This window comes from Mastomys coucha, unplaced genomic scaffold (genome assembly GCF_008632895.1).
Source record: "Mastomys coucha isolate ucsf_1 unplaced genomic scaffold, UCSF_Mcou_1 pScaffold16, whole genome shotgun sequence".
NCBI classification, from domain to species: Eukaryota; Metazoa; Chordata; class Mammalia; order Rodentia; family Muridae; genus Mastomys; species Mastomys coucha.
The window spans coordinates 99,465,652-99,490,285 of NW_022196898.1; the positions used below are offsets into that span (position 1 = coordinate 99,465,652).

The 24,634-nt window shown below is 45.5% G+C and overlaps 1 protein-coding gene across 1 annotated transcript in view; it reads right to left on the bottom strand.

Moving 5' to 3' along the window:
- Nucleotides 1-3,623: 3,623 nt before the first annotated feature.
- Nucleotides 3,624-24,634, bottom strand: part of Gipc2 (GIPC PDZ domain containing family member 2) — an 80,017-nt gene continuing 59,006 nt past the window's right edge. The window contains exons 5-7 of the mRNA XM_031375873.1: nucleotides 18,408-18,514; nucleotides 12,980-13,061; nucleotides 3,624-4,085 (exon numbers count right to left, since the gene is read on the bottom strand). Of these exons, the coding sequence (XP_031231733.1) occupies nucleotides 3,937-4,085; nucleotides 12,980-13,061; nucleotides 18,408-18,514 (338 nt within the window). The 3' untranslated portion in view covers nucleotides 3,624-3,936. The remainder of the gene's footprint in view (nucleotides 4,086-12,979; nucleotides 13,062-18,407; nucleotides 18,515-24,634) is intronic.

A 24,634-nucleotide genomic window follows, 5' to 3' on the forward strand; every position in this document is an offset into this window, starting at 1 on the left:
AAAAAGAAGTCATTCTCAGAAGAACATGCTGCAGCAATGACTGCACTGTAAATACAAACTCCAAGCATAATTATTACGAATTTCAGTTTCCTAACCTAACGAACCAAGTACCTTCCCATCCTAAAATCCATCATTTAGCCATCTAAATCTACTTCTGGTTAGCCTGGCCTGGAGGAGGCTGCTCTTAGTTCAGGTAGTGAGAGCCATTGGCTGAATGCACAGCCTTGCTTTCTGGACTCTCATTCCCTATACAACTTTCCTTGGTTGAGTGATGTGTACACTTTACATTGTTCCCATAAAACGTTAACAGAATTAGTTTTGCGGAGAGCTGAGGGTTTGTCTCCACCGTGTTCAAGTTCTGAATGTGCCACTAGCGACATGTGTGCCCTTGAGCAAGTGACGTAATTTCCCACAACCTATTTTTTTTTAATATTTAAAACGTGGTGATTTTAAATCAAAGGGTTGCTAAGGCTTACCTGAGGTGGCTGACCAAATACTTGTTGACATTCTTCATTGTCTTAGTTAGGGTTTTGTGACTGTGAAGAGACTCCATGACCATGGCAACTGTTATAGAGGAAAACATTTACTCAGGGCTGGCTTACCATTTCAGAGGGTCAGTGCTTTATCAGCACGGTGGGAAGCATGGCAGCATGCAGGCAGACCTGGTGCTGGAGAAGGAGCTGAGAGTTCTACATCTTGATCCAAAGGCAGCAGAAGGAGACTGCCACACTGGATACAGCTTGAGCATATGAGACCTCAAAGCCCACCCCCACAGTGACACATTTCCTCCAACAAGGTCACACTTCTTAATCATGCCACTCCCTGTGGGCCAAGCATTCAAACAATGTGTCTATGAGGACCAGTCCTATTCAAACCACCACACACACCAATAATTGGGATAATGTTTAAGTTTGCAATTTTGTATTGAGCTGCACTCACAGTATCCTTGTATCCTTGGCTGCATATAGCCCATGGGCTACAAGTTAGATACAACTGCAAAAAAAAAAAAAAAATGCCAGTATTATGTTTTAAAAAATGAAGGCCTGAATAATTACAATATTCCTGTCATATTTATTCAAATAACATTAAAATCTAATGGGGAGATGGCTCAGGGTAAATGCTTGCTATGAAAGCATGGGGACCTGGGTTCTAATCCATAGCTCCCGAGTAAACTCCGGGTGTAGTGTGTGTGTCTGCAATCCCTGTGCTGGGAAGACAAATCCCTGGAGCTCACCAGTCAGCCAGCCTAACCAAATCAATGAGTCACGAGTTCAGTGAGAAACCTGTCTCAAAAAACTGAGCTAGAGAGCAATTGAGGAAGACACAGATGTCAACCTCTGGCCTCCACAGGAGCCAGTACTAACACATGCACGTGTCCACACAAATACACATACACACACACACACACCACTACCACCACCACCACCATCCTCAAACTACACAAGAGGAAATGAAAGCATTCAAAAGTACAGCAAAAAAAAAATAAGTACCCACATATATATAGCTGCTCTAAATAACTCTGCACTGTGCAGTGTCGAAGGGTGCAAAGCTCACAGGTGTCTCCGCAGGGGTGGAGATGAAATGACCTGGGGAACTGACCTCATTATCAGTCTCCCCGTACAGGCAAGAGAACTTCTCAGACGGGATGTTCTCGGGGTATGCAGCTCCCGGTAACACCCTTGATAACAAAAGGTGGCCTCCAAATCCTAGCAGACAAGAACTGATGATGCTGTTCCCAGACACTGGCGCGCCTGGCATACCCAAGTTCAAAGTTCACCATGACAGTGATTTTCTGTAAGACACAGGGAAACTGAGTTCTAGTCTTCCTGAAGACCTCCAAAGGAGAAATGGATACAGCCCCAAAGAAATTCTCTAACTCATACACACTCACACTCACACATACTGACACACACTCATAAACTCTCATACATACACTCTCACACAAACATACACACATCAAAAAATCATAATGATGACAAAAATACACAATAAACATTTCAAATCTAGCATCTAATGAGCAAAAATTTACATCTTTGCTATTGTTTAAGATATAATGTTTCCATGGGCCTCCTGCTTCATCTGGAAATTTTATCATTCCTGTCTACTAGTTATAGGCACTTTTGAAACCTCCATAGAAAGCTCACTGAACAATTACTAACAGACCACAGCTTGAGCTGAACCCTATTTTCAAATAACGCACAGAAGAATTAAACGGTCTGTATCCTGCGGGCTGCTAGTGCTTCTCGTTAAGGATTCAAATAGCTCCTGTGCAGGGCACAGATTAATAAACGAAGAAAATGAACCACAGCGCAGCTCTACTGTGACTGAGGAGACAGCAAAAGTAACGTTTTGCCAAGAAGGACGGCGTTATCTAGGCATTAACCCAGCATGAAAGACATTCATTCCTTCTGGTTTCCCGGAGCACGCCCTCCAGGTTATCATTTCTGATTACTGCCGAGGCGCTGCATCTTCCATCAGATGTACTGGAGTGCCTGGCCACGCCCTCTTCCGCCTTACTAAATGATCTGCGCTGGGGCCGTTTATTTCCATTCCTCTTACATCCGTGAAATGTCCACGAAGGCTGAGACTGTCATTTCCTCTCAATCTTCTCAATCAAGCAAGGGTCAGAGGAAGGGTGCTGGGACTCTAAAATAACAGACGGATGCGCTCTTCCATTCCACCCTCCTCCTCTATATACACCAGGGAAAGATTCCTGACAGCATTTCCTCTGATGCTTAGACCAAAGACGATTGCTGCTTAAACCACATACTCACATGGCAAAGAGCATGTCTGACAGTTATTTTCTGAGCAAATATACTTAGAGTAAAAATGCTACAAACATAAGCACTGGCCTGGAGCCCGTAGAAGAGTTAGTAGGAAAGAGGCTATAGGTGAAAAAAATAATAATACTTGAAGATCTGAAAAAACAAAATCAAACACAAATGCTTCTATCTGTCATGTTCCTACCTTGCACACACGAACACATACACAGGCACAGTCAGTCACACAGACACACACACACACACACACATACACACACACACTCATGCACACAGAACAATTTCAACCAATTGCTTTTAAGAGCAATTACAAAACAGAAAAAAGAAAAAGAAAGAAAGAAAGAAATCAACCCTTTTTTTTTTTTTTTTACAGAGAATGTCCTAGGAAACAATGAGCCAGACCTAACACCTCCTCTTGTTCATTTAAAAATGAGTACCAAGCTTCTAGACCTACGGCAGACATCATCTGCCTTCCATTTTCTAAACGCATCCTGTTCAAATTAATATAACAAAAAGGAGACGCTATGAGGTAAATCAGACCCTGATCTTAATCCTCACTATATTACAATTTTGAAGAAAGGGGTCTCTGGAGACAGACAGCACTTGAGACAGACTGGCTGCTTTTGAAGATGACCCAGGTTCACTTCCTAGCACCACCTGGAGGGTCACAACTGCCTGTCACCCCAGTTGCAGAGTCACAGATGACTGTAGATGCCCTCCTCTGGTCTCTTTAAGCACCTCATGTTCAGGGTAAACAGTTAAGCACATATATGTAACAATAAATACACAACTTCAAACACGGTCATAAATATGCAAGATGTTGAAGAAAAAGACCCACAAAGCTGCTGTAATCAAGTGTTTTATGTGGAAAGAGCCGTGAGTACAAACAGGGACCAAAATCACCTATGTAGAAAGATTCCTTAGAAATCTAAAGGCTTTTGAACAAATATTAAAATGGATCATACTTATGTAGTATACCTTAAGCACACTACATAAGAAACGATATTAAACATCATCCATAAATCAAAATTACATTTAGAAGACTATATCTCATACACATGAAGCTAAAGTAGAGTTCATAACAGTATCTAGGACTCCTGAGAAGGCTGCCTGCAAAAGAACTGTGGTCATCTCTGCAGGAGGACTGGCCACTCCGTCATCTTCCTTGCTTCACATCACTGATGGCTCCCCATACGTCGAACATGAACTCATCAGGAAAGGCAAAGTCTCCCAGAGTCTCGTCAAGCGCGACAGCAAACTCATCTGGGTTGCTCTTGTCTTTTCCAGCTTCAAACATGGTCGTAGCTGTCAACGATAATGTTTAAAAATTGATGAGCCATGAATTAGCATCAGAGGACTGAAAAAATGTTAGCAGGACCATGACCTACCCCAAAGCAACATACACACTTTCACTTACCAAGGAGCTAGGATAGATTTTGGTATCTGCCCAGTGTACCAGGTGTGCATCTGTCATTCGGTATCTGTCCACTGTACCAGGTGTGCATCTGTCACTGCTTCCCTGTCCCCAACCCAAGGGCCAGTCACTTGGGCGTCTCTAGCATTCATTTTGGGTTGTTTGGGAATTTTGTTTTGTTCTCAATGTCTGGTGGGGGCTGTATGCATATATGTGTGTATGTATGTATATGTATATATATACACACACACACACTATATGATATATATTATATATACATATACATACACATATATACCAGAATGCAACCTCAAATGTCATCCCCTGAAACGTCACCCACCTCTTTTTGAGTACAGGCCTCTCACTGGCCTGGAGCTCAAGAGTTAGACTTTACTGTAATCTAGCTCCAGGAATCCTCCTGTCTCTACTACCCCAACACTAAGTTTTAAAACACACACCACCACATCTAATATTTCCACACGGGCTCTGTGGATAAAACTTGCGCCTCCGAGAGAAGCACTTTACTACCGAGCCCTCTCTGCATCCGGATGGGTGAAGGCACACTGTGAGAAACCCCCTGTGGCTAACCTCACCAGGAAAGTCAGTGTGTACACACAGCTCTTCTCCCACAGTGATTGACATGTCCCACCCCTCCCCCAGTCCCCAACAGATGGAGCATACGTTTTTCTCACCAGAGGAACAGTTCACAGCTTGCCACACAGCACTCTGAGTTCCATGACATTTTTCTTAGGCAATTTCTAACTTAGGGTGGAAAGTTAGGATGGTGTCTGTGATCTGCCTTCCGTAAGAAGTTACTTAAACGCTGGGTTCTGAGCCTCAGAAACAGCATCCGTCAGCACACATCTCCCAAAAACTTTCCCCAGGAACTAGACGCCATGGGGTCCGCCCTACATGTTTGCTCAGCCCCTTATAAGCACTACCAAAAAAGATTTGTTAATACCATACATAGTACAGCTAAGTGCTGACCTCTTGTGGCCACTCTGGGGTTCTTTTCATGTTCCTACCACCACAAAATTTTGACTAATATACAGTTCCCATTACGTTTATAAATATTTAAACAAGTTTTAGGTATAAGAATTAACCTATTTCTTATAATCTTTATGAGTATATGTATGTGAACATATATGTATGTGTATGTGTATATATGTATGCATATGTAGATGCTCTACCTATAAGCTTCACCCTCAGCCCTATAGGTTTTAAAAAACATTTTATCTATTGTTTTCATGTGTGGGGGTGTTGTTGCCTCCATGTATGTCTGTGCACCATGTATATGCGTATATGTAGTGCCTGTGGAGGCCAGAAGAAGGTGGTATATCCCCTGGATGTAACAGATGGCTGAGATACCATGTGGGCAGCCAGTGCTCTTAACCAAAAAACCATCTCTCCAGCCCCTACAATGCTCTTTTTAATAGAAATCTACTCCAGATTCCATTGATCTCAACTTAGAAGGGGCTCTTCACTGTGTTCACTGTTTCACTGACCAATGAAAGGAACCCAAGCAAGAGATATGTGCCTCACTATGAAACATCGTTAGTGTGTGCATATATATACATCTTTCTAACTGCAATAAAAGGAATTGAGGGAAAAAACAACTTAGGAACTACCATTTGACTTGCCTTCACACATATTTCTACCTTTTTAATAGGATAAATGTTTAAATTCTGAAAATGACAGAATTAGTCCAAAATCTTAAATTGGTATCAGAAAACACTGTAGGTACATGGCAGTTAGCGGTTGCCATAAAGCTTCCAGAAGGAACTTACGACAGCATGTCCTTGAGTTAGATCAGTCCGTGGGACTCAACATCTGATAGAGTTTTTTTTTTTTTTTTTACAGGTAGCATCTCAAGGTATTCCATGTATTCCGTGTTAGCTTGGCTGGTTGAAACTCACACTTCACAGCTTAACTTTATAACCACTGCAGTACATTCATCCTACAAAGACTTGTGAAGCTGTGTGTGGTGGCCCACACCTGTAACCCCAGCACTCGGGAGGTAGAAGCATGTTGATCTCTGAGTTCGAGGCCAGCCTGGTCTACAGAGCAAGTTCCAGGACAGCCAGGGGTATACAGAGAAACCCTGTGTGGGAAAACCAAAGGAGGGAGGGAGACAGACAGAGAGGGAGAGAGAGAGACAGACAGACAGACAGACAGACAGACAGAGAGGGAGAGAGAGAGAGAGACAGAGACAGAGACAGACAAAGAGAGAGAGACAGAGACAGAGACAGAGACAGACAGACAGACAGACAGATAGGGAGAGGGAGAGAGAGAGAGAGACAGACAAAGAGAGAGAGAGAGAGAGAGAGAGAGACAGAGAGAGAGAGACAGACAGACAGACAGACAGACAGAGAGACAGCGAGAGTTCCTAAAAGCGAAGAATGCTGAGAACGCAGGGAAGTACAGGCTCGTTTGTCTGTTACATTAGTCTCACATTTCTGAAGTATATTTCATGCTAATTGTACCTGAACAACAGAAATTCCTAATTTAACAATAGCTGGCATTCTTCAAATAATTACTTTCCTTACACTTTGACTCCCTAGGTGACTGATCACATTATTAATCATGTATGATGACAATGGCTTTGTGTCAATCAAAGAAATTTGCTACAGACATTTAATTAAACTGAAAAGGGACCACTGGGTGATTTTGATGAAATTTTTAAAATAATGGTCTTAATTTCTAAGAGCAAGAGAAAATTCATTTTTAAGGTTCTTTTTCAAATTACATTTATTTCTCCATTGTGTGTAGTGTGTGTGTAGGTGTGTGTGTGTCTCTGTGTCTATGTGTGTGTCCTCAAGTGCACGGTGCATGCACCAGGCTCCGTGAGCAACACCTTTACCTGATACACCATCTCATTGACCCAGAAAATTCATCTTTAAATACTTGTGTCTTAAATTCATTTATAATCATTCTGCTGAACTATATTTGTATTTTCTAAGATTTAATTTGTAGGGTTTGAGAGACAACTCATCTATTAAGAGCACTCACAGGGCTGGCAAGGTGGCTCAGTGGGTAAGAGCACTGACTGCTCTTCCGAAAGTCCTAAGTTCAAATTCTAACGACCTCATGGTGGCTCACAACTACTCATAATGAGATATGATGCCCTCTTCTGACGAATCTGAAGACAGCTTGTGTACTTATGTATAATAATAAATAAATCTTTTTTTAAAAAAAGTCTGGCGAGATGGCTCAGTGGTTAAGAACACTGACTTCTCTTCCAAAGGTTCTGAGTTCAAATCTCAGCAACCACATGGTGGCTCACAATCACTCATAATGTCTTCTGACACCCTCTTCTCGTGTGTCTGAAGACAGCTACAGTATAGTTATATATAACAATAAATAAATCTTTAAAAAAGGGGGGGGGTGAAGAGATGGCTCGGCGGTTAAGAGCACCGACTGCTCTTGCAGAGGTCCTGAGTTCAATTCCCAGCAACCACATGGTGGCTCACAACCATCTGTAATGGGATCCGATGCCCTCTTCTGACGTGTCTGAAGACAGCAACAGTGTAACACATATACATAAATAAATAAAATATTAAAAAAAAAAGAGAGAGAGAGAGAGAGCATTCACATGGTCAATTCCCAGCACTCACATGGCGGCTCACAATTATCCACAACTCCAGTTCCAGGGGATCTGACTCCCTCTTAGGACCCCTGAAGGTACCAGGCATGCACATGGTATACATCTATACATTTGGGTAAAACACTCATGCACATAAGTAAAGTCATTGTTTTATTGTGGGGGAGCTGGAGAGTTGGCTCAGCGGTTAAGAGCTCTCAAGGTCAGCTCCCAGTGCCCACGTGACAACTCCCAACCGCCTGCAGTTCCAGTTCCAGGAGCCACCATGGCCTCTTCAGGCTTCCATAAGCATGAGCTGTATTGTATCTCTGCATGTTTAAATAAGTGTGTCCAGGAGAGAGCGTCAGAGCCTCTGCAGCTGGAGTCACAGTGGCTGGGAGTTACTCACCATGGGTTCTAGTCCACTGTGCCTCTGCAGCTGGAGTCACAGTGGCTAGGAGTCACTCACCACGGGTTCTAGGAAGTAAACGGCAAGCAGTCTTAGCTGCTGAACCATCTGACCAGCCCCACATCTGAATTTTAGTAGAAATAGCTACTTTTGATTGATAGTACTATGAACTTTTCTAAAGTCGAAGGCAGCCCTGAGGTCCTACACTGAGAGCTGTGGTTCTCCCAGATCCCAGCTCAACTAAAGACAGATGAGTTAGATCATTTTCCAACAAACACTACTTGTCTGTATCTGTGAGGTCACTGCTCTCTCTAAACCCTCTCCCCACCCCCTGCTCCCATTTCTAGGCATCTGTCGTATTGTCACAAGCCTGAGTCATTTATCTCAATCCCAGAATTTCCCTGAAAGTAAATTTGACCCTGACAGTGTACAGGCTCAGTTTAACTCCAGCTTTTTCTCCTCTGATCAACTTGGGGTTCTATTAAGTCTGGTTAGTCATTACTTCCCTAGATTTGGGGAATTTTCTTGGACACTGACTAGGTTTTCTATGCCTTTAGTTTTTATCTCAGCTCATTTGTCCACCCCTTGGATGTTCGGGTTTGTCCATCTTGAAAGTGTGTGGGCTTTATTGCTCAGCTTTCTTCTTCCCTGGTGTGAGGTGCACTGACTTTGTCTTCGGGTCTTTGGCTTTACCGCTCAGCTTTCTTCCTCCCTGGTGTGAGATGCACTGACTTTGTCTTCAGGTCTTTCGTTTGATTTACTTTATTGGTGATGCTGTCCACTGTGGTTTGATTCAGGTTTGGTTGGTTGGTTTGGTTTGGTTTTGATTCACCAACTCTTTCATTTCCAACATTTCCTTTTGTTTGGTTGGTTGGGTTGGTCTCACTATGTAGCCCTGGCTGTCCTGGAACTCACAGAGATCCACTTGCCTCTGCCTCCTGAGTGCTGGAGTTCAAAGTGTGCACCATTTTTAAGCAGTACAGTCTGATGTTTCTGTGTGTTTGTGTTTACACTACAGAATAACTAAATCACACTGTACTGGCTGGTTTTATGTCAACCTAACACAAGCTACACTTACCTGAAAGGAGAGAACTTTAATTGAGAAAACGCCTCAGTGAGATCGAACTCTAAGGCATTTTCTTAATTCGTGATTGATGGAGGAGGTCCCAGCCCATGGTGCATGGTGCCATCCCTGGGCTGGTGGTCTTTGGTTCTATAAGAGAGCAAGCTGAGCAAGCCATGGAGAACAAGCCAGTAAGTGGCACCCTTCCATGGCCTCTGCATCAGCTCCTGCCTCCAGGTTCCTGCCCTGCTTGAGTTCCTGTCCTGACTTCCTTTGAAAATCAGCAGTGATGTTTATGTATAAGCCAAATAAATCCCCCCACCCCCAATGCTCCAAAAAAGCATGCACCACAGCATCTGACACATTCCTTTTTTTTTTTCTCAAAACTTCTATTTTCTTGCAGAATTTGACTGAGTTTCTTTTCTACACTCAAGATTGATTTTCTTACTTCATTTATCTGCTTTTATGTTTCTTGTGTGTCGTCCCTGATCATCTTATAAGTATGCTCTTAAATCCTTTGTCTGACATTTTACCCAGTTTAGTTAGTATTTTTGAACTCAGCTGTTGAAGATTTATGGTCTTTTGACTAGCTAAAGAGTCATGCTGCCTTGCTTTTTGTGTTTCTTGTGTTTCTGCGTTGTGAGGTATGCATCTGTTGGTTGTATTCTGCATCCGTTTTTTCTGGCTTTTAATGAGCAGCCTAATCTTAAGGTTCGGTCGCCAGCACCTCTCAGAGAGGAAAAAACAAATTACTAAAACATCAACAACAGGGAGCCCAACAAGCCGCAGAGGTGCACTTAGATGAAAACCTCGTAATACATCACCGCCTACCATAAACTGACAGGGACAGGCTGACTGTGAGGTGGGGTTAGCATTATTTAAGGTTAGTACTGAGACAGGAATGAGAAAATAAAGCAGGGATGAGAGGGGGTGCCACAAGAGGTCTGAGCTTACGGAAACAAAGAATAAATCAGAGTGCTAAGGAAAAAGCCGAAAGAAAACAAAAGTCAAAAGGAGGGCACACGATCAGGAAAAATACATAAACAGTATCACAGAAATAATGTAAACATTAGAGCTTTGGAAATAAGATAAAGTAACAATAAACCAAAAGCATAACAAAAAGAAAACTGAAATCAAGGGCTACCGAAACAGGTGGCATGGCTACACCGGCTTCTCTTGGGTCCTTTAAGCCTGAGGCCAGGGGCGGCTGGATGTGTAGACTCTCGTCTTCCTTACAGGTGATGCCACTGCTGTGCCTGCCGATGTGGCTCACTGGTCAGCTGTCCCTCTAACTGTCTTCCCTTCTGGGGCTTCTGTGCATAGGAAGGGCTTCTGATGACTACATGTAACTTTGTATTCTGTGGGGGCAGGCAGGGTCTGCTGTGCTCTCCAAACTTCTCAGTTCAGAAACCAGAGTCACTAATGTTCCAGCTGAGGGAGTGTCCCTCAGTGTGTTAGGGGTGAGAGAAGTAGACACAGCTGTGAGGCCTGAGCAGGCCAACCTGACTCTGAACCTTAAATGCCTGGGGTTGGAGGGGTGGGGGTGCATCAGGTGCCAAGTACCTCAGTGCAACCACAGAGTTCTCAGTCCCTGTGACAGCCACGGGTAACTCAGGATTGATCAACCTTCGGGCACTGGGTTCAGGACTTTGAGACTGCAAATTCGTTCTGGGATGATGAGACCTGTGCCAGGCATTGATGGTGAGGCCACGTTATCCGCCCGGTCTCTATGTCCAACTACCTCCTCTGGATTTGTGTCATGCATGAGATGTAGTAGGTTGACTTTGGGCCCCCTGGGAGTTAGAGCATGAGCTCATGTTCATGAATTGATGCAGCAGCCTAGGAGAAATCAGGCCACATCCTGCTGCAGCCAGCCCCTTGGAACCAAGAACAGGCTCCTGCTGAGACTGATAGAGCACTCTATTCTGAAGGAAGGGGTGGCAAGCCCATCCACCCACTGCAACTGCAAGATAGTCTATGGCCCCGGCGGTGCCTGTCTCCATGATGGGTGTAGGGTGTGGTTAATGCTCTGATCCAGAATGAATGCTGAAGGTCCTGTTTCCCAATTGGTTCTTGATGGATCAGTAAAGATGCTAGCAGCCAATGGCTGGGCAAAAGAGGCGGGACTTCCAGTTTCCCCACAGGCAGGCTAGCAGACATTAGGGAGAGGAAGGAGATTCACCAGCCATTCGAGATCTCAGGTGAAATGGCTGTTGGCCGCTTTCCTAACTAGGCCTGTGGTACCAGGCGGGAGATTAGAAACACAACTAAACTGAGGGCAGATTTAGGATGCTGAGCTAGGACTAAAGGTAACCAAGCAACTGAGCTGAGGGCAGATTTAAGGTATTGAGCTGGGAGTGAAAAGAAGGGTGCAATAGCCAGGAGAGACTTAGAAGAGCCCGGCCACTGAGCAAAAAGCATATTAAAAATAAGTTAATGTTTGCGTGTGTGTTTCATCTACGGATCCTGGGTGGCTCCTAGGTGGAGGCTGATAGCACAGTCTACCCGCCCAGAGCTTGAAGGAGGGTGGTAGAAACCACACGATACAGACAGAGGGGTTCAATTTTGAGCAGCCACCTCTTAGAGCAAGGACACCTAGCCACAACCCTGTGAGACACGAGGAGCGACACAGTGTCTCCTATTCAAGTGTTGATGTATCATGTTTGAGAAATCACTGTCTCATCAAACCGCAGTTGAATCTGGGCTTGCAAGAGCTGGAGGCATTCCCTGTACTTCTTGCCTTACCTCTAATGTGAAGCTTCTGCCCCCCATCCACCCCCACCCCACTAGCAGGGACCACACAGCCCAAGTCCTCATTTTGTTCAGCTCTCCCATCTCTCCCTTGATGGCTTTTCCCATCCTCTCTCCTCAGAGCAGAGTTTGTTCTTTGTTACCCCACTCTTCTCCTCACACAGAGGCAGCTGCTCAGGCACCGTATCATCCATACTGTCTCTAGAGTTACCCATCTAGTGTTCTATTTGTTTCATGTATGAGTATTTTCTCTGTACATATGTAGGTGTACCATGTGTGTGCAGTGCCCATGGAGGCCAGAAGAGGGCACCAGAGCCCCTGGAACTGAAGCTACAAATGGTTGTGAGCTACCCCGTGAATGCTGGGAGCTGAACCCAGATCATCTACAGGATTACCTAGGGATCACCCAGATGTCCCAGTGCCAAGCCAACTTGCTCATGAATTCTAAGTCTTTTTCCCCCTATCTCAGAAATCCTATTAAATGATGTACAACTTTAATATCACAGTACATAATGTAATCAATGTAAGGTGGCACCTCAGATAAGAAAACTTTCCATATGCATCATTTATTTATATATTTTCATATATATTTTAATGCACAAGAAAGGGAAAAGGTAGTATTATTGCAGTGTCTAGATTAAAATTTTACTAGATTTTTTTTTTTTTTTTTTTTTTTTTTAGATAGGGTCTCTATTATGTAGCTCTGGCTATCCTGGAACACATAGTGTAGAGCAGGCTGGCCTCGAGCTCACAGAGATCCTCCTGTCTGCCTCCCCAGCTGCATTAAAGGCATGGACTACCACTCCCAGTCTAGATAAAATTTTAAAAGCTGACTTAGCACCAATACCTCCCAGCAAGGACCAGGTAAATCATTATTCTTTACTGTTTTTATGTCCTTTTGTATCCACAAATCCTTTTTATCTTGAAAGAATAACTGGGTGTCATTTGTAAACAGCATGGAAGTTGTCGTTAACAGTCTTACCTAAGTCAATATCTCGAATTCCCATGTACAGTTCAAGGAGATCATCAACCTTTTCGATTGCCTTTGCTTTGGCTTCAGAAGGCTGTGAAAAGAGAAAGTCAAGACACCGCATTTACATAATAAAATCCCTCGATGGTCTGAGCACACACAGCAGGAAATAGCTGGGCCATTAGCAAATTTTAGTGGGCATATCTGGAATATAACATAACCTTATGGCTAAATATAAATCAGAACGGTAAACACTTAGCTACAGTGTCAGCAGTAAATGGTATGGATTTTTTAAAAGAAAAAGAAAAGGGTGCCATTCCTAAGTACTGAACTACCTCACTAGGACAAAGTTGTAGCATAAGTGATCAGACAATCGTTTTAAAGGACATAACGGATACACAAGCTGGAAGTCTTCAGAAGAGCTGCGTTTCCAAGGATGAAGAGGTGTCAGACACAGGAGAGAGACACCGAGAAGGCAACATGCATGGAAAGCCATGAGAATGTGTGAAGTCTAACAGAGGAGCATGTTACGGAGAACACAGTCAGGTAACACAAACTTAGGGGGATCCTCCACATTTCTCTCTCTCTCCCCTCCCTCATCCCCATGTGTCTGTGTGTGCGTCTGTGTATCTGTATGTCTCTGTGTGTGTCAGTGTGTCTGTGTGTATATCTGTGTGTCTGTGTGTCTATGTATATGTCTGTGTATCTGTATGTCTCTCTGTATGTCTGTGTGTATGTCTGTATGTATCTATGTATGTGTGTCTGTGTGTCTGTGTGTATGTCTGTGTCTGTATCTGTATGTCTGTGTGTGTATCTGTGTGTGTCTGTATATCTATATGTCTGTGTGCGTGTGTTGGCATGTCAGTGTATCTGTATGTCTGTGTGTGTATCTGTACGTCTGTGTGTGTATGTCAGTGAGTATCCATCAGTGTGTCTGTGCATCTGCGTGTCTATGTGTGTTTCATGTATGTGGACAAGTGTGGCATATCCATGTGGAGGTCAGAGGCTGACATGAAGTGCTCTCCTCAATTGCTCTCCCTGATAGTTTTTGAGTCAGGGCTCCCTCTGAACCTGGAGCTTACCGACTCAGCCAGCAAGTACAAGGGAGCCTCCAGTCTCCACTCCCCCTGCTGGGATCATCAGTGTGAGGAAATGCCAGTGCATTATGTGTGACTGTGTGACTGTGTGCATGTGTGAGGAATGTGGGTCTGTGTAAGTGTGTATGTGAATGAGTGAGCTTTTTGTGTGCATGTGTATAATATTTGACTGTGAATTATGAGGTGGTGGGTATGTGATGTGTGCATGTAGAAAGATGGCTGTATGCATGTGTATGAGTCTATGTGAATGTGTGAATTTGTATGTGTACATGAGTATGTAGAATGTTTGTATATAAAGTAAGTGTATGTGAATGTGTATGAGTGTGTACATCTGTGTGTTTATAATGTGTACATGTATGTGAGTATGTATGTGTGCATTAATGAATGTGTATGAGAGTGTGTGCTCAAACTATCTATGTGTATATTTCAGTATATGTGTACATATGTGGGGAGATGGAGTATGCATGTGTGTACACATGTATACTAGAGGGTATATGTATGTTGTCAGTCTGTGTTTGTCAGTGTCATTGTGTGAATGTATGAGCGTTAGTATACGCAAGTGTGTGTGGTGTATACATGTAGGTGAATGTGTAAGAGTTTATGTGAAGTATGAGTATATCTTCAATTGAGTATATGTCAATATTTATGTGTATATGCATGTATGTGGAGTGTTCAGGTATGTCAAGTATATGGACTGTGTACCTATCTATGGGTGTGTATATATAAGTATTGTGAGTATATGGTATCATTGTGTGAATGTGCATTTGAGTGTAATTGTATGTGTATGGGTAGCTGTATAGAATGTGTGAGCAGTGTGCATATATGTTATATGTGATGTGTGAGAGTATGTATACAGAGTACATAAGTTGGTGTGTGGATGTGTATATGTCAGTGTGGGTACTGTACAGTGTACGTGTGTGTGTGTGTGTGTGTGTGTGTGTTTCTATGTGCATGTGTTAGTGCAAGTGTGTGCATGTGGTTATGTATGTGGGTGAGAGTGTATAAAGTGTATGTGCATGTACATGTGTGGAAAAGTATTAACATGAGTGTTCTTCCTAGTGGGAATTAAGTCAAGGCTTGTACATTGTAGATAAGCACCCTACCACTGAGTCACACCCCAGCCTCCTCAAAACTTCATTTATAAGGAACTAAAACTTCAGAGAAACAAATGACAGAACTGATTGCTCCCACTTCCGTGCAGGTTTTTAATTGTCTGTAAGGCTGTGGCTACACCAAGTGTCGTGGTCTGAGTGAGAACGGTCCCCAGAGGCGCATACATTTGAATGTTTGCTCTACACTTGGTGGAACTGTTTGTGGAGGATTAGGAGGTATGGCCTTGTTGGAAGAGGTGTGTCTCTGGGGGGATTGAAATTTTAAAAGCCCCACCATCCCCAGTTAGCCTGTGTGTAGCCCCCTCCCCTGGCTCTGGGTTCTGGATCAGATGCAATCTCTCTGCTGCTTCTACAGTGCCATGCGCGTGCCATGCTCCCCACAAGATGGTCGTCCTCTGAGACTGTAAACTCAGTACACTCTTCTATAAAGACACCAGCCTCTGGCTATGGTGTCTCTTCCCAGCAATAGGACAGTGACTGTGACATCAGCTAGCTCTGATGTCAGCCTTCGTTTCCCCCTGGCCACAGTGTAACAAGCGGTGGTGCTTCTCAGATACAAGCAGCACCAGTATCTTCCAGTGCTTTCTGAATCTGCTCTTGATCCATCACCTCTCTCCAGCCACATTCGGTCTGCTCGGACCCCCATCCTTTCCTTCAGGCAGAGATTTCCTAATTTCCTTCCCTGCCACTCCCTCTCAATCCATCCTGCTCTACAGCACACCCCCCTGAGCCAAGGAATTCTTTTAAAATACACAATTGGCAGTGTGGCTGCCCCCACAGTTACCACAGGGCCTTTCATGCCCTGTCCTGCCCCATCCTCCTCACCACCCAGTGGCCCTGTGGCACCGCTCCCCAGGTTTTCAGGCTGCGCACACGCTTTCCCCAAGCCTGTGGCTGTTTCATAATGCACCGCCCACTTGCAAGGACTCTGCCCTTCTGGAGGGAACGGCTTGCTGCTTTCTTGTCTTCCTTTGTCCCTGACAGCATCTTCACTGTGACACTGTGTCCCAAACTGTCCTTCAGCCCTGCCCCCTGGTTCCTAATGGCTTCTGTTAATGGCCTTCTGTCTCTCTTTAAGGGAGGAAAAGAGCCATTATTCATTCTGAATCGCTGGTGCCCAGACTACCAGGCTCAGCAAATGCAATGAATAAACAACGAGGCCTGGGAGGGAAGCTCCATGGTCAGCTTCCTGCATTTGTGCCAGGTCAGAAGGGAGATGGTTTCAAATCCTGGAAGTTCTTTAAGTCCTTCAGAAACTCGACTGCAGGCTATTTGTACCAATTTAATATTAGCATCAAACTAGCTTCTTTTCATTATGAGCTAATTTTACTTGACCTATTTAATTAAACAGACTATGCACACCTGATTTTTAATGTTTAAATTTGAATAACTTTTTCTTAGCTCCCCAGATAGATCACAGGCTACCTACCCTCCTTTCACCGAAACCTACAAGCACCCTATACAACAGGGTGATTAATGGATACCCATCAATTGTGTTAACTATTGGGAGATGATCCGTCCCATGGGACATGGAGGTGCTCAGCACTGCCCACTTCTCTGTCTTCTTCTTCTGCGCACCATGGCAAGGCTGTTCATTTTTCCTCACAGCCTCCAACAGAAAGCCAAGAGAGCACTCTCCCGGAGTTCACTGCGAGCTCCCACCCACACTCTCGCCCAGATCCCTGCCTTCCACTGAGGCTTGTTCAGTGACTCGAGGAACAATGGCAGTCTTCAGTAGTGCCAGCGTGATGAGCAAAGGAAAAAGGGAAGACGGGGCCACATGCTCCTGCCCCGCTGTGCCACACAGAACTCATCACCCCTCACGTTCAAACGCTTTGGCTCGCAGCTGCACTTGCCTCTGTGCTGGCTAATTCTGTCAACTTAATGAGATGGATCTGTAACTGTAACTGTAGAAACACATCTCTATGAATCACTGTAAGGGACGTTCTAGATCAGGTTAACTGACACAGGAAGACCCTCTCTAACCGTGGGCAGCACTGTTAAATGAACGGAGGGGCCCAAGAACATAGAGGAGAAAATGAAATGAGCACCAGTGTTCCTCTCTCTTTGCTTCATGAGCTGCTCAAGCTCCTGCCACGGAGCTCTCGCCAGCATGATGAACTGAATCCCTAACTCACCGTCCTCTAGGGTCCTCAAAGCACACAGCATCCTGAGTGACTCACACAGTCCCAAAGACAACACTGACCCACTGGTTCTTTAAGTAGCTGCTCTGTCAAAGCAGCCCCTCACTGACGCCCGCCCGACACCTGTCATCCAGCAAGCTCTGGGAACCACTCTGTAAATGGCATCCTAACTGGTCACCTGACTCAGCCCCTATTCTGCAAACCTGGGAGTCAGAGGGCAGCATTCACACACAGACTGTGAGAGCCTGGGCGCTGCTCTCAGGATCTGTAAGTCTCAGGTGCCTTCACCTCTACTTCATTGGCACTGCCCTCACTGCAGTGGGTAGACCCCGGCCTCACCCCCGCCCACTCGGATTTCTGTCTGCTACAGCCCAACACCCCAAGCCCCCAACCGCCCCCCACACACACACACACCCGGTGCTCTCTTCCTTCCCCTCTGTCCCTCCAACCGGCTTTTCACCTTCTGGCATTTTCCACTCTAACACTGACCTTTGCATCCACACAGTCAGTCAATATGTGAAACCCTTGCTTTTCTCAACCTAAGGTAAATCCATCATTAATTCATTAATGCTGAAAACACTTGCATCCTACAACATGGTGGGGGGGGTGCAGATTTAGAGTCTGGCATATCACAGAGCTGGACCCACAAGGTTTCACTGGCAGAAAGAATGTGGAGCATGAAAAAGTAGCACCAGAGCGACCAGGAGCTGTTTCTCTTGGGAGGTTGGATGTCACAGACGTAATCTTTCACTAGAACAGTCTCCATTAGTGCATTACTCCTGACTCTGCCTGGGTTGAGTTCTTTTAAGTTTTAGATAATCCAGATGTCCTCAGACAAGGTGATCGGCAGGAGCGCGGGATTCCCCCTGACCACAGCCTCTCTTCCCAAGCTCTGCTGTATCTTACTGCTGAGCTCTTACTGCCTCAGTAGTTTCCATGTTGCATGAGGAGGAAATGCATTCATGCATGCATTTTGTGCCCGAGCGCATCTTACCCGCTATGGCTGTGTTAGCTTTATCTCCAGCTCCAATAAATGGGCAGACCTGTACATATCTGGAGAGAGTGGGGATGAAATGAACTAACATACCAGCTCTTCTACTGTAGCAGGGCCTTTCGATCTCAGACGAAGAGTCCCTCTTGAAGTACCAATTTTTTCTGTTGATGTCTTTCCAGCTTTTGACCTTGGTCCTATTTCTGTAAAAACACATGAGTAGGAAAGGCGTGAGCTCAGAAAGGACCCCAACAGACGCTGTGAGAAACTCGTAATTTCCTCTAGGAAACAATTACGGCAGATTTGATAAGGGACCAAAACCACAACAAGCCCACCCGGCTTCCATTATTCCCGTGTGTGTGTGTGTGTGTGTGTGTGTGTGTGTGTGTGTGTGTGTGTGTGTGTCTGTGGGCAGTTGCATCTACAAGAAGAAAGCACCCAGGTGAGAGGGCTGGAAGCTTTACAAAAGGAACAATAGGGGTTGGTTTCATTCTCAGAGCAGAGGTGTGAGTGGCCCAGAAAGCAGCCAGGAAATCCCGTGGGGACTTCATCTCTGCCATAAAGCTAGGGAAGAGAGAAGCTTGATGGAAGAGAAGAAGCAGACAAAATCCACCTAGCCCACAGACAGCCCTGTGAGGCCTGCTGTTAGCAACCCCACCTCACAAATGAGGAGATTAAAGCCAGGGCAGCTGGAATTCAAACCCAGCTCTTGCCAGGCATGGCGGCTCCTGACTAATGCCAGCACTTGGGAGGCAGAGGCAGGTAGATTTCTGAGTTCAAGGCCAGCCTGGTCTACAGAGTGAGTTCCAGGACAGCCAGGGCAACACAGAGAAAGCTTGCCTCGAAAAACAAAAACAAAAACAAACAGAAAAGAAAGCCTGAGGCAGAGAGATTGCTAAACTTATGTCACATGATCCCAAACTCTTCACTCCTTACTTAACAACACAGCAGCCCCATAGCGACCAGAAGCTGCAAGAGTGGCTTCTAAGGAGACTCTACAGAGTGGGGCCCAGAAGAAAAACAAGTTGGGGCACTTCCAAAGAAGGACCGAGCAACCTTCCAGAACAGTGAGGTTGCACTCCACTGTCTCCAGGGACCGTCCAAGAGAGGCCACTGCTGTCCAGGGGCTGGCTTTGCCTACACTTTATCTTGGTTTTTCTTTTGCAATGCACCAAGTGTGGTTTTCCAAGGCATTAATCCTAAACAGCAACACAACCCAGGGAGAGGGGAGGGCGGGTAATTGGAAGGGGTGTGCCCCAGGGAGAGAGAAGGGTGGGTAATTGGAAGGGGTGCGCCCCATCTAGACCTCTCCAATCACGCATGCCCTGTGGGAACGAAGGCCCTGCTTAGCCAGATTCACTGTTTGGCAAAGAAACTGGATACTCAGAGGTTTGTATGAATTTCCTGATTTTTTTTTTCAATTTAAGCCATTAAACCCAATCCTTTAAAAATAGCACACTGACAAAAAAGAAAAAAAAAAAGAATCAGAATCTAACCCATAACATCTGCAAATGTGTCCAAGTCCCTCTGACTGTGCCCTCTCTGCAGCTACAGCTTAGGGCAGGGGAGAAGGGCTGGGCCACCAAGAGGGCAGCTGAGCCTGCAGTCAGTGAGGACCCGCAGAACCTACTGCTGAATCCGAGCAGGCAGAGAGGTCTGTGCAGACCTGAGAGGTGCACGTGGCTGTGTTCTTGATAAGAACCCTAGACCGGTTGGCGTCTTCTGCCAAGTTCTGCTTTCTTTCTGGGTATCTAGGTCAATGTGATTAAGAATCTCACACATTCAGTCTAACCTAAATTCAGGGTCAGAACCTCCAAATGTTCTCCTCTGAAAGTTTCCATAGGGTGAATAGAGAGCCTCCCCGAAAAGGAAAGAAGTCATAAATGGTGTTGAGAGGGTGCCCAGATGTTAGTCAGTGACCGAGCAACCTTCCAGAACATGAGGTTGCACCTGCGCGCTCACAGCACCGGCCTCGCCAGTGACTTCATGTCCCCGGGGAAGAAAGGATTCTCAGCTGCTCAGAGCAGTTCCAAAAAGAGTGGCCAGTGTGAAGAATAGGTCAGTCTGTCATCGGCCCTCGCCAGCCGTGGGAGTGTTCCCAGTCCAGGGTCACATTCGTAGAGCAGGGAAGTCAGGCGTAGCTGGATGGTACCAGCAAGTGAAGCACACACGTGAGTGAACACGCCACACTCAAGTTTTACCGTGTCGCAACCGAGCTGGGAAACAAGCAATGCACACATCCACACATCGCTCCACTTCCTTCTGCCACAAACAGCACACACATGCCAGTACCACACCACCATGTCAGCCTGCCACCTACCCAGCATTCTTTGTTTTCAAAACACTATATCCTACAGACAGTAAACTGCTCACTTAGCACACGTGTGTTTTATTCTAGTATTACATACATGTGTCCAAATCGAGTGTATATTAGCATGCGCTTCAAAGAGTGTCGCTTGAAGGTCGGTGAGCACAATCTACTCCTAGAGAATGAACCAGCTCCTCAGTCACTGAGCAAACAGTATGCCCCTCATGTTTGCAAAGCTGAGGACCCTGGTGCTGGAGTGTGGAGCTTCTGAAAGCCATGCTGAGCCCTCTGTAAATTCAGCCGGCCTCTACCGAGGATTTCTATCTGTGAGAGGTAGAGGATATTGGCGAGAGGCTGTGTAGAGCAGATGGGCCCTGTAGACATGTTAACTGACCAGAGAAGACCCAGCCGGAAAGCGTGCAGCACCAATCCCTGAGTTCAAGTCCCAGATGATGTAAGGGTACAGAAACCTAACTGGGTGGTAAGCATACACACATTAACTGTAGATGAGAAATGACTTCAGTTCCTGTCTCCATCACTGCCCTGCTATGATGGACTGTACCCAGAAACTGCGGGCTAAAATAAATACATTCTCCACTTTCTGCCAGGATAGTTTATCACAGCAACAGAAACGAAGCTAGGACAAGTCTCTACCCTATCTTACACAACAGCAGAGTCCAGAAGGGAAATTATGTAAAGGAGAAGAGTGTTTATTATTAATAAATTACTTTTAGAGCTGTAAAAAGTGAGCAGTTTGCCCACATACTCCCCACAGACCACCGCCACAGGATCTGCACCTGCCCAACCAGAGCAGGGAACCCGCAGCGACTGGCTCCGTCACCCAGAGTCCCTGCTGACACTGCGCTCACTCTTGGTATCTTATATGTCGTTGTCATAACCGCTTTGGGCCATGCACCCATCACTGAGTATCATGCAGAGTACCTTCACTGCCCCAAATCTCCTTAACATAGCATTCGGGGTTTTTGTTTGTTGTCTTTTTAAAGATTTATTTATTATGTGTAAGTACACTGTAGCTGTCTTCAGACACCCCAGAAGAGGGCTGGGATTTGAACTCAGGACCCTCAGAAGAGCAGTCAGTGCTCTTACCTGCTGAGCCATCTCTCCAGCCCCAGCATTCTTTGTTGTTGTTGTTGTTTGTTTGTTTGTTTTTCGAGACAGGGTTTCTCTGTGTAGCCCTTGCTGTCCTGGAACTCACTTTGTAGCCCAGGCTGTCCTCGAACTCAGAAATCTGCCTGTCTCTGCCTCCTAGGTGCTGGGATTAAAGGCGTGCGCCACCACTGCCCGGCAGCATTCGTTTTTTTAATCATTATCTTTTCTGTGACAACCATCTTCTTCTCAGAGAGTGTCACTCCCAAACTCACCACTTGGTGGCACTAAAGCAGAAGTTAAGCTCTGCCTCAGACAGCCTCCAGACTGGCATCACCCAGCCAGGCTTTTTCCAAGATTTGAGGAGGATTCGGGACAGGTCAACTTGTTCCTACATGCAAACAGGCAGGACGATCCTGCTCACTCCCCCCGAGGCTGGTGATGGAGAATGCTTGGGGAATGTTTAAAAGATTCTGAGCGTTGATAGTCTGACCGAACTTGGAGTAGAGCCGCCTACCTTTGCATGTCTGGGCAGCCAGGCCCAGGCTCTAAAATAAACCCGTCAGTCCACAGAAATGGGTGGACACGAGGCTTCTCTGGGGATGAGCTGGGAGAGGACGTGGTTCGGACTGCAGATCCGGTAACCAGCCTCGACCTGTAAAGTCACTACACTCACGCACGAGGATTCTCCTCTCTCATTGGATACCTGCCCGCCACTGTCACTGAGAATAGAGAACCTCGGCTTGGGGAGGCTGGCTGCTTCTGCAGAGAACTGATTGTCACCGAGAGACAGCTGTGTTTCTCCCAAACCTTCTCATAGCTGTTATATCTGTCACTCTAATTATGTGATTTAATTTTAAAGAACACGAGCTGATGACACGGAGGGGCTATAATTACCATGAAAATTAGGTTGAGTGCTTCGGAGCAACTCCGTAAGAGTTGGGGGAAAAAGAAAAAAAAAAAAAAACAAGATTGTGGGCGTCACGGCCCTAGGAGATTAGAAAAAGTATTACAACCACGGTCATTTCACAAACCTGGGCTCTTCTCTTTAACGAAAGAACTCACATGTGTTCCTTAACATTGAGATTATTTAAGAAAGAAGTTCGGTTAGGTGTGGTGGTGGTTACACTCAGGAGCCAGAGGTGGGAAGATCAAGGCCAGGCCTGGGTACATGAGACCTGAAAGAAGGAATGGAGCAAACTGGGGAGGGGAGATTTCACACACCCTGGTTTGTGTGGTCAACCCAAAGAAAAGGCCTTTTAGGAGCTAAAGGGCAAAGATGCTTGCCAGGTGAGCCTGGTAACCTGAGGCCCACCCACAGGATCCACAGAAATCATCCTCCGCCCTCCACAGATATGCCGTGGCACATGTAAACCACATACACACTAATAATGATGATAATGATGAATGGAAATAAAGAATAAAGATGATAATGATGATGGATAAAAGGCCTTTTAGGTCAAGAATAATAAAATAATGTACATTTTTATGTTTCAAATAAAGATGCAGCACTCATACAGACGTGAACTGCTTTAGTGGCTATTAGCTGCATTTTTAAGCAAGCCTACAAACTCCCAGTCTTAGCTGCATGGTAGGGAGAGAAGCGTTTGTCTCCAGTCCCACCTCAAAGCCAGGATGTGAATCCCAGGGGAATCAGTGCAGACAAAACTGATTCAAAAGAGAAGCTTTATGGAACATGGCTTAGCTCCTCAGTGACAAGAGGAAGTGGCACTCTCCCATTTCTGCATGCCATGAGGGCCTTAAGCGGGAATATGGTGCCACGTTTGAGGACGGGGCAAAGAACGGGATCTCAGCAAATGGTAGGCACAAAGGGACTGAACTCTACCAGAGAATTGCTCAGTGGTCAAGAGAGTCCAGGGAGTGGGGTATAGCTCAGAGCCTGTGTCTGGCACACCTGAGACCCTGGGACCCATGTAGAACTTCTGTTTAGGTTTCAGAAGTCAGGAGGAAATGCAGAATGGAATCAGTCTCACGAGCACACAAGAGACTGTAGGGAAAGGTTATATCCCAGATGGCTGAAGCCATGTTTATAAAGAAAGTGAAAAAGAAAAAAAAATCAGTATTTTAGTAACACAGAAAAAAGAAATTAATCTCTTACATTTCAAAACTGATGTAATTTTTTTTATATTTCTCATTAGATTTCAGCTGAACACATGGGCTCATTTCATTTTCCTAACTCCTCAAAAATATATGATCTGGCCTTTTAACCTTCTTTTTTTCCTTTTTCTTTTTCTTTTCTTCTTACTCACCAGCTCAGGGTGACCTGCTGGAACTCAGTAGGCAGCACAGGCCTGCTTCAGGCTCCAATGATCTTCCTGCCTCAGCCTCTTGAGCAGTGACTACAGACATAAGCCACCAAGCCCAACTGCCTTGACCCTTTGGGACATCTTGTGGGGACTTTCCACTGAGATCCAACCGCCCCCACAGTACACTTGGTTCTCACACAATGCTTCATAGCTCACAGCCATGTTCTGATGGCCGTGGCTAATGGTTTACCCTATGCGACAATCGCCCTTTGGTCAAGCTTGCACCGTGACCAGAGATAGTGGTTAAAAGCATGGACTTCAGACTCTGAACACCTGAGTGAGCATCCTCAGAGCTTCTGTCTACAACCTGCGGAGTGGACTCCTTCTCTGTAAGCAGAATATTTCCTGAGTGGGCACCCACAGGGCTAACCCAGGGAGGACTCTGAGCCTGGCAGCCTATGCCTATTAGCCGACTGTTGTGGCTGTCAAATGGCTTAAGAGAGGGTGAAGGGTGACAGAGGGTGGGAAGGAGGGAGGGAGGGAAGGAGGGAGAGAGGGAAGGAGGGAAGGAGGGGGACAAAGATCCCTCTTCATAAGTTCAAAAAGCTGTCACTCCAAACACGAGGAGCACAGGTCTCTCT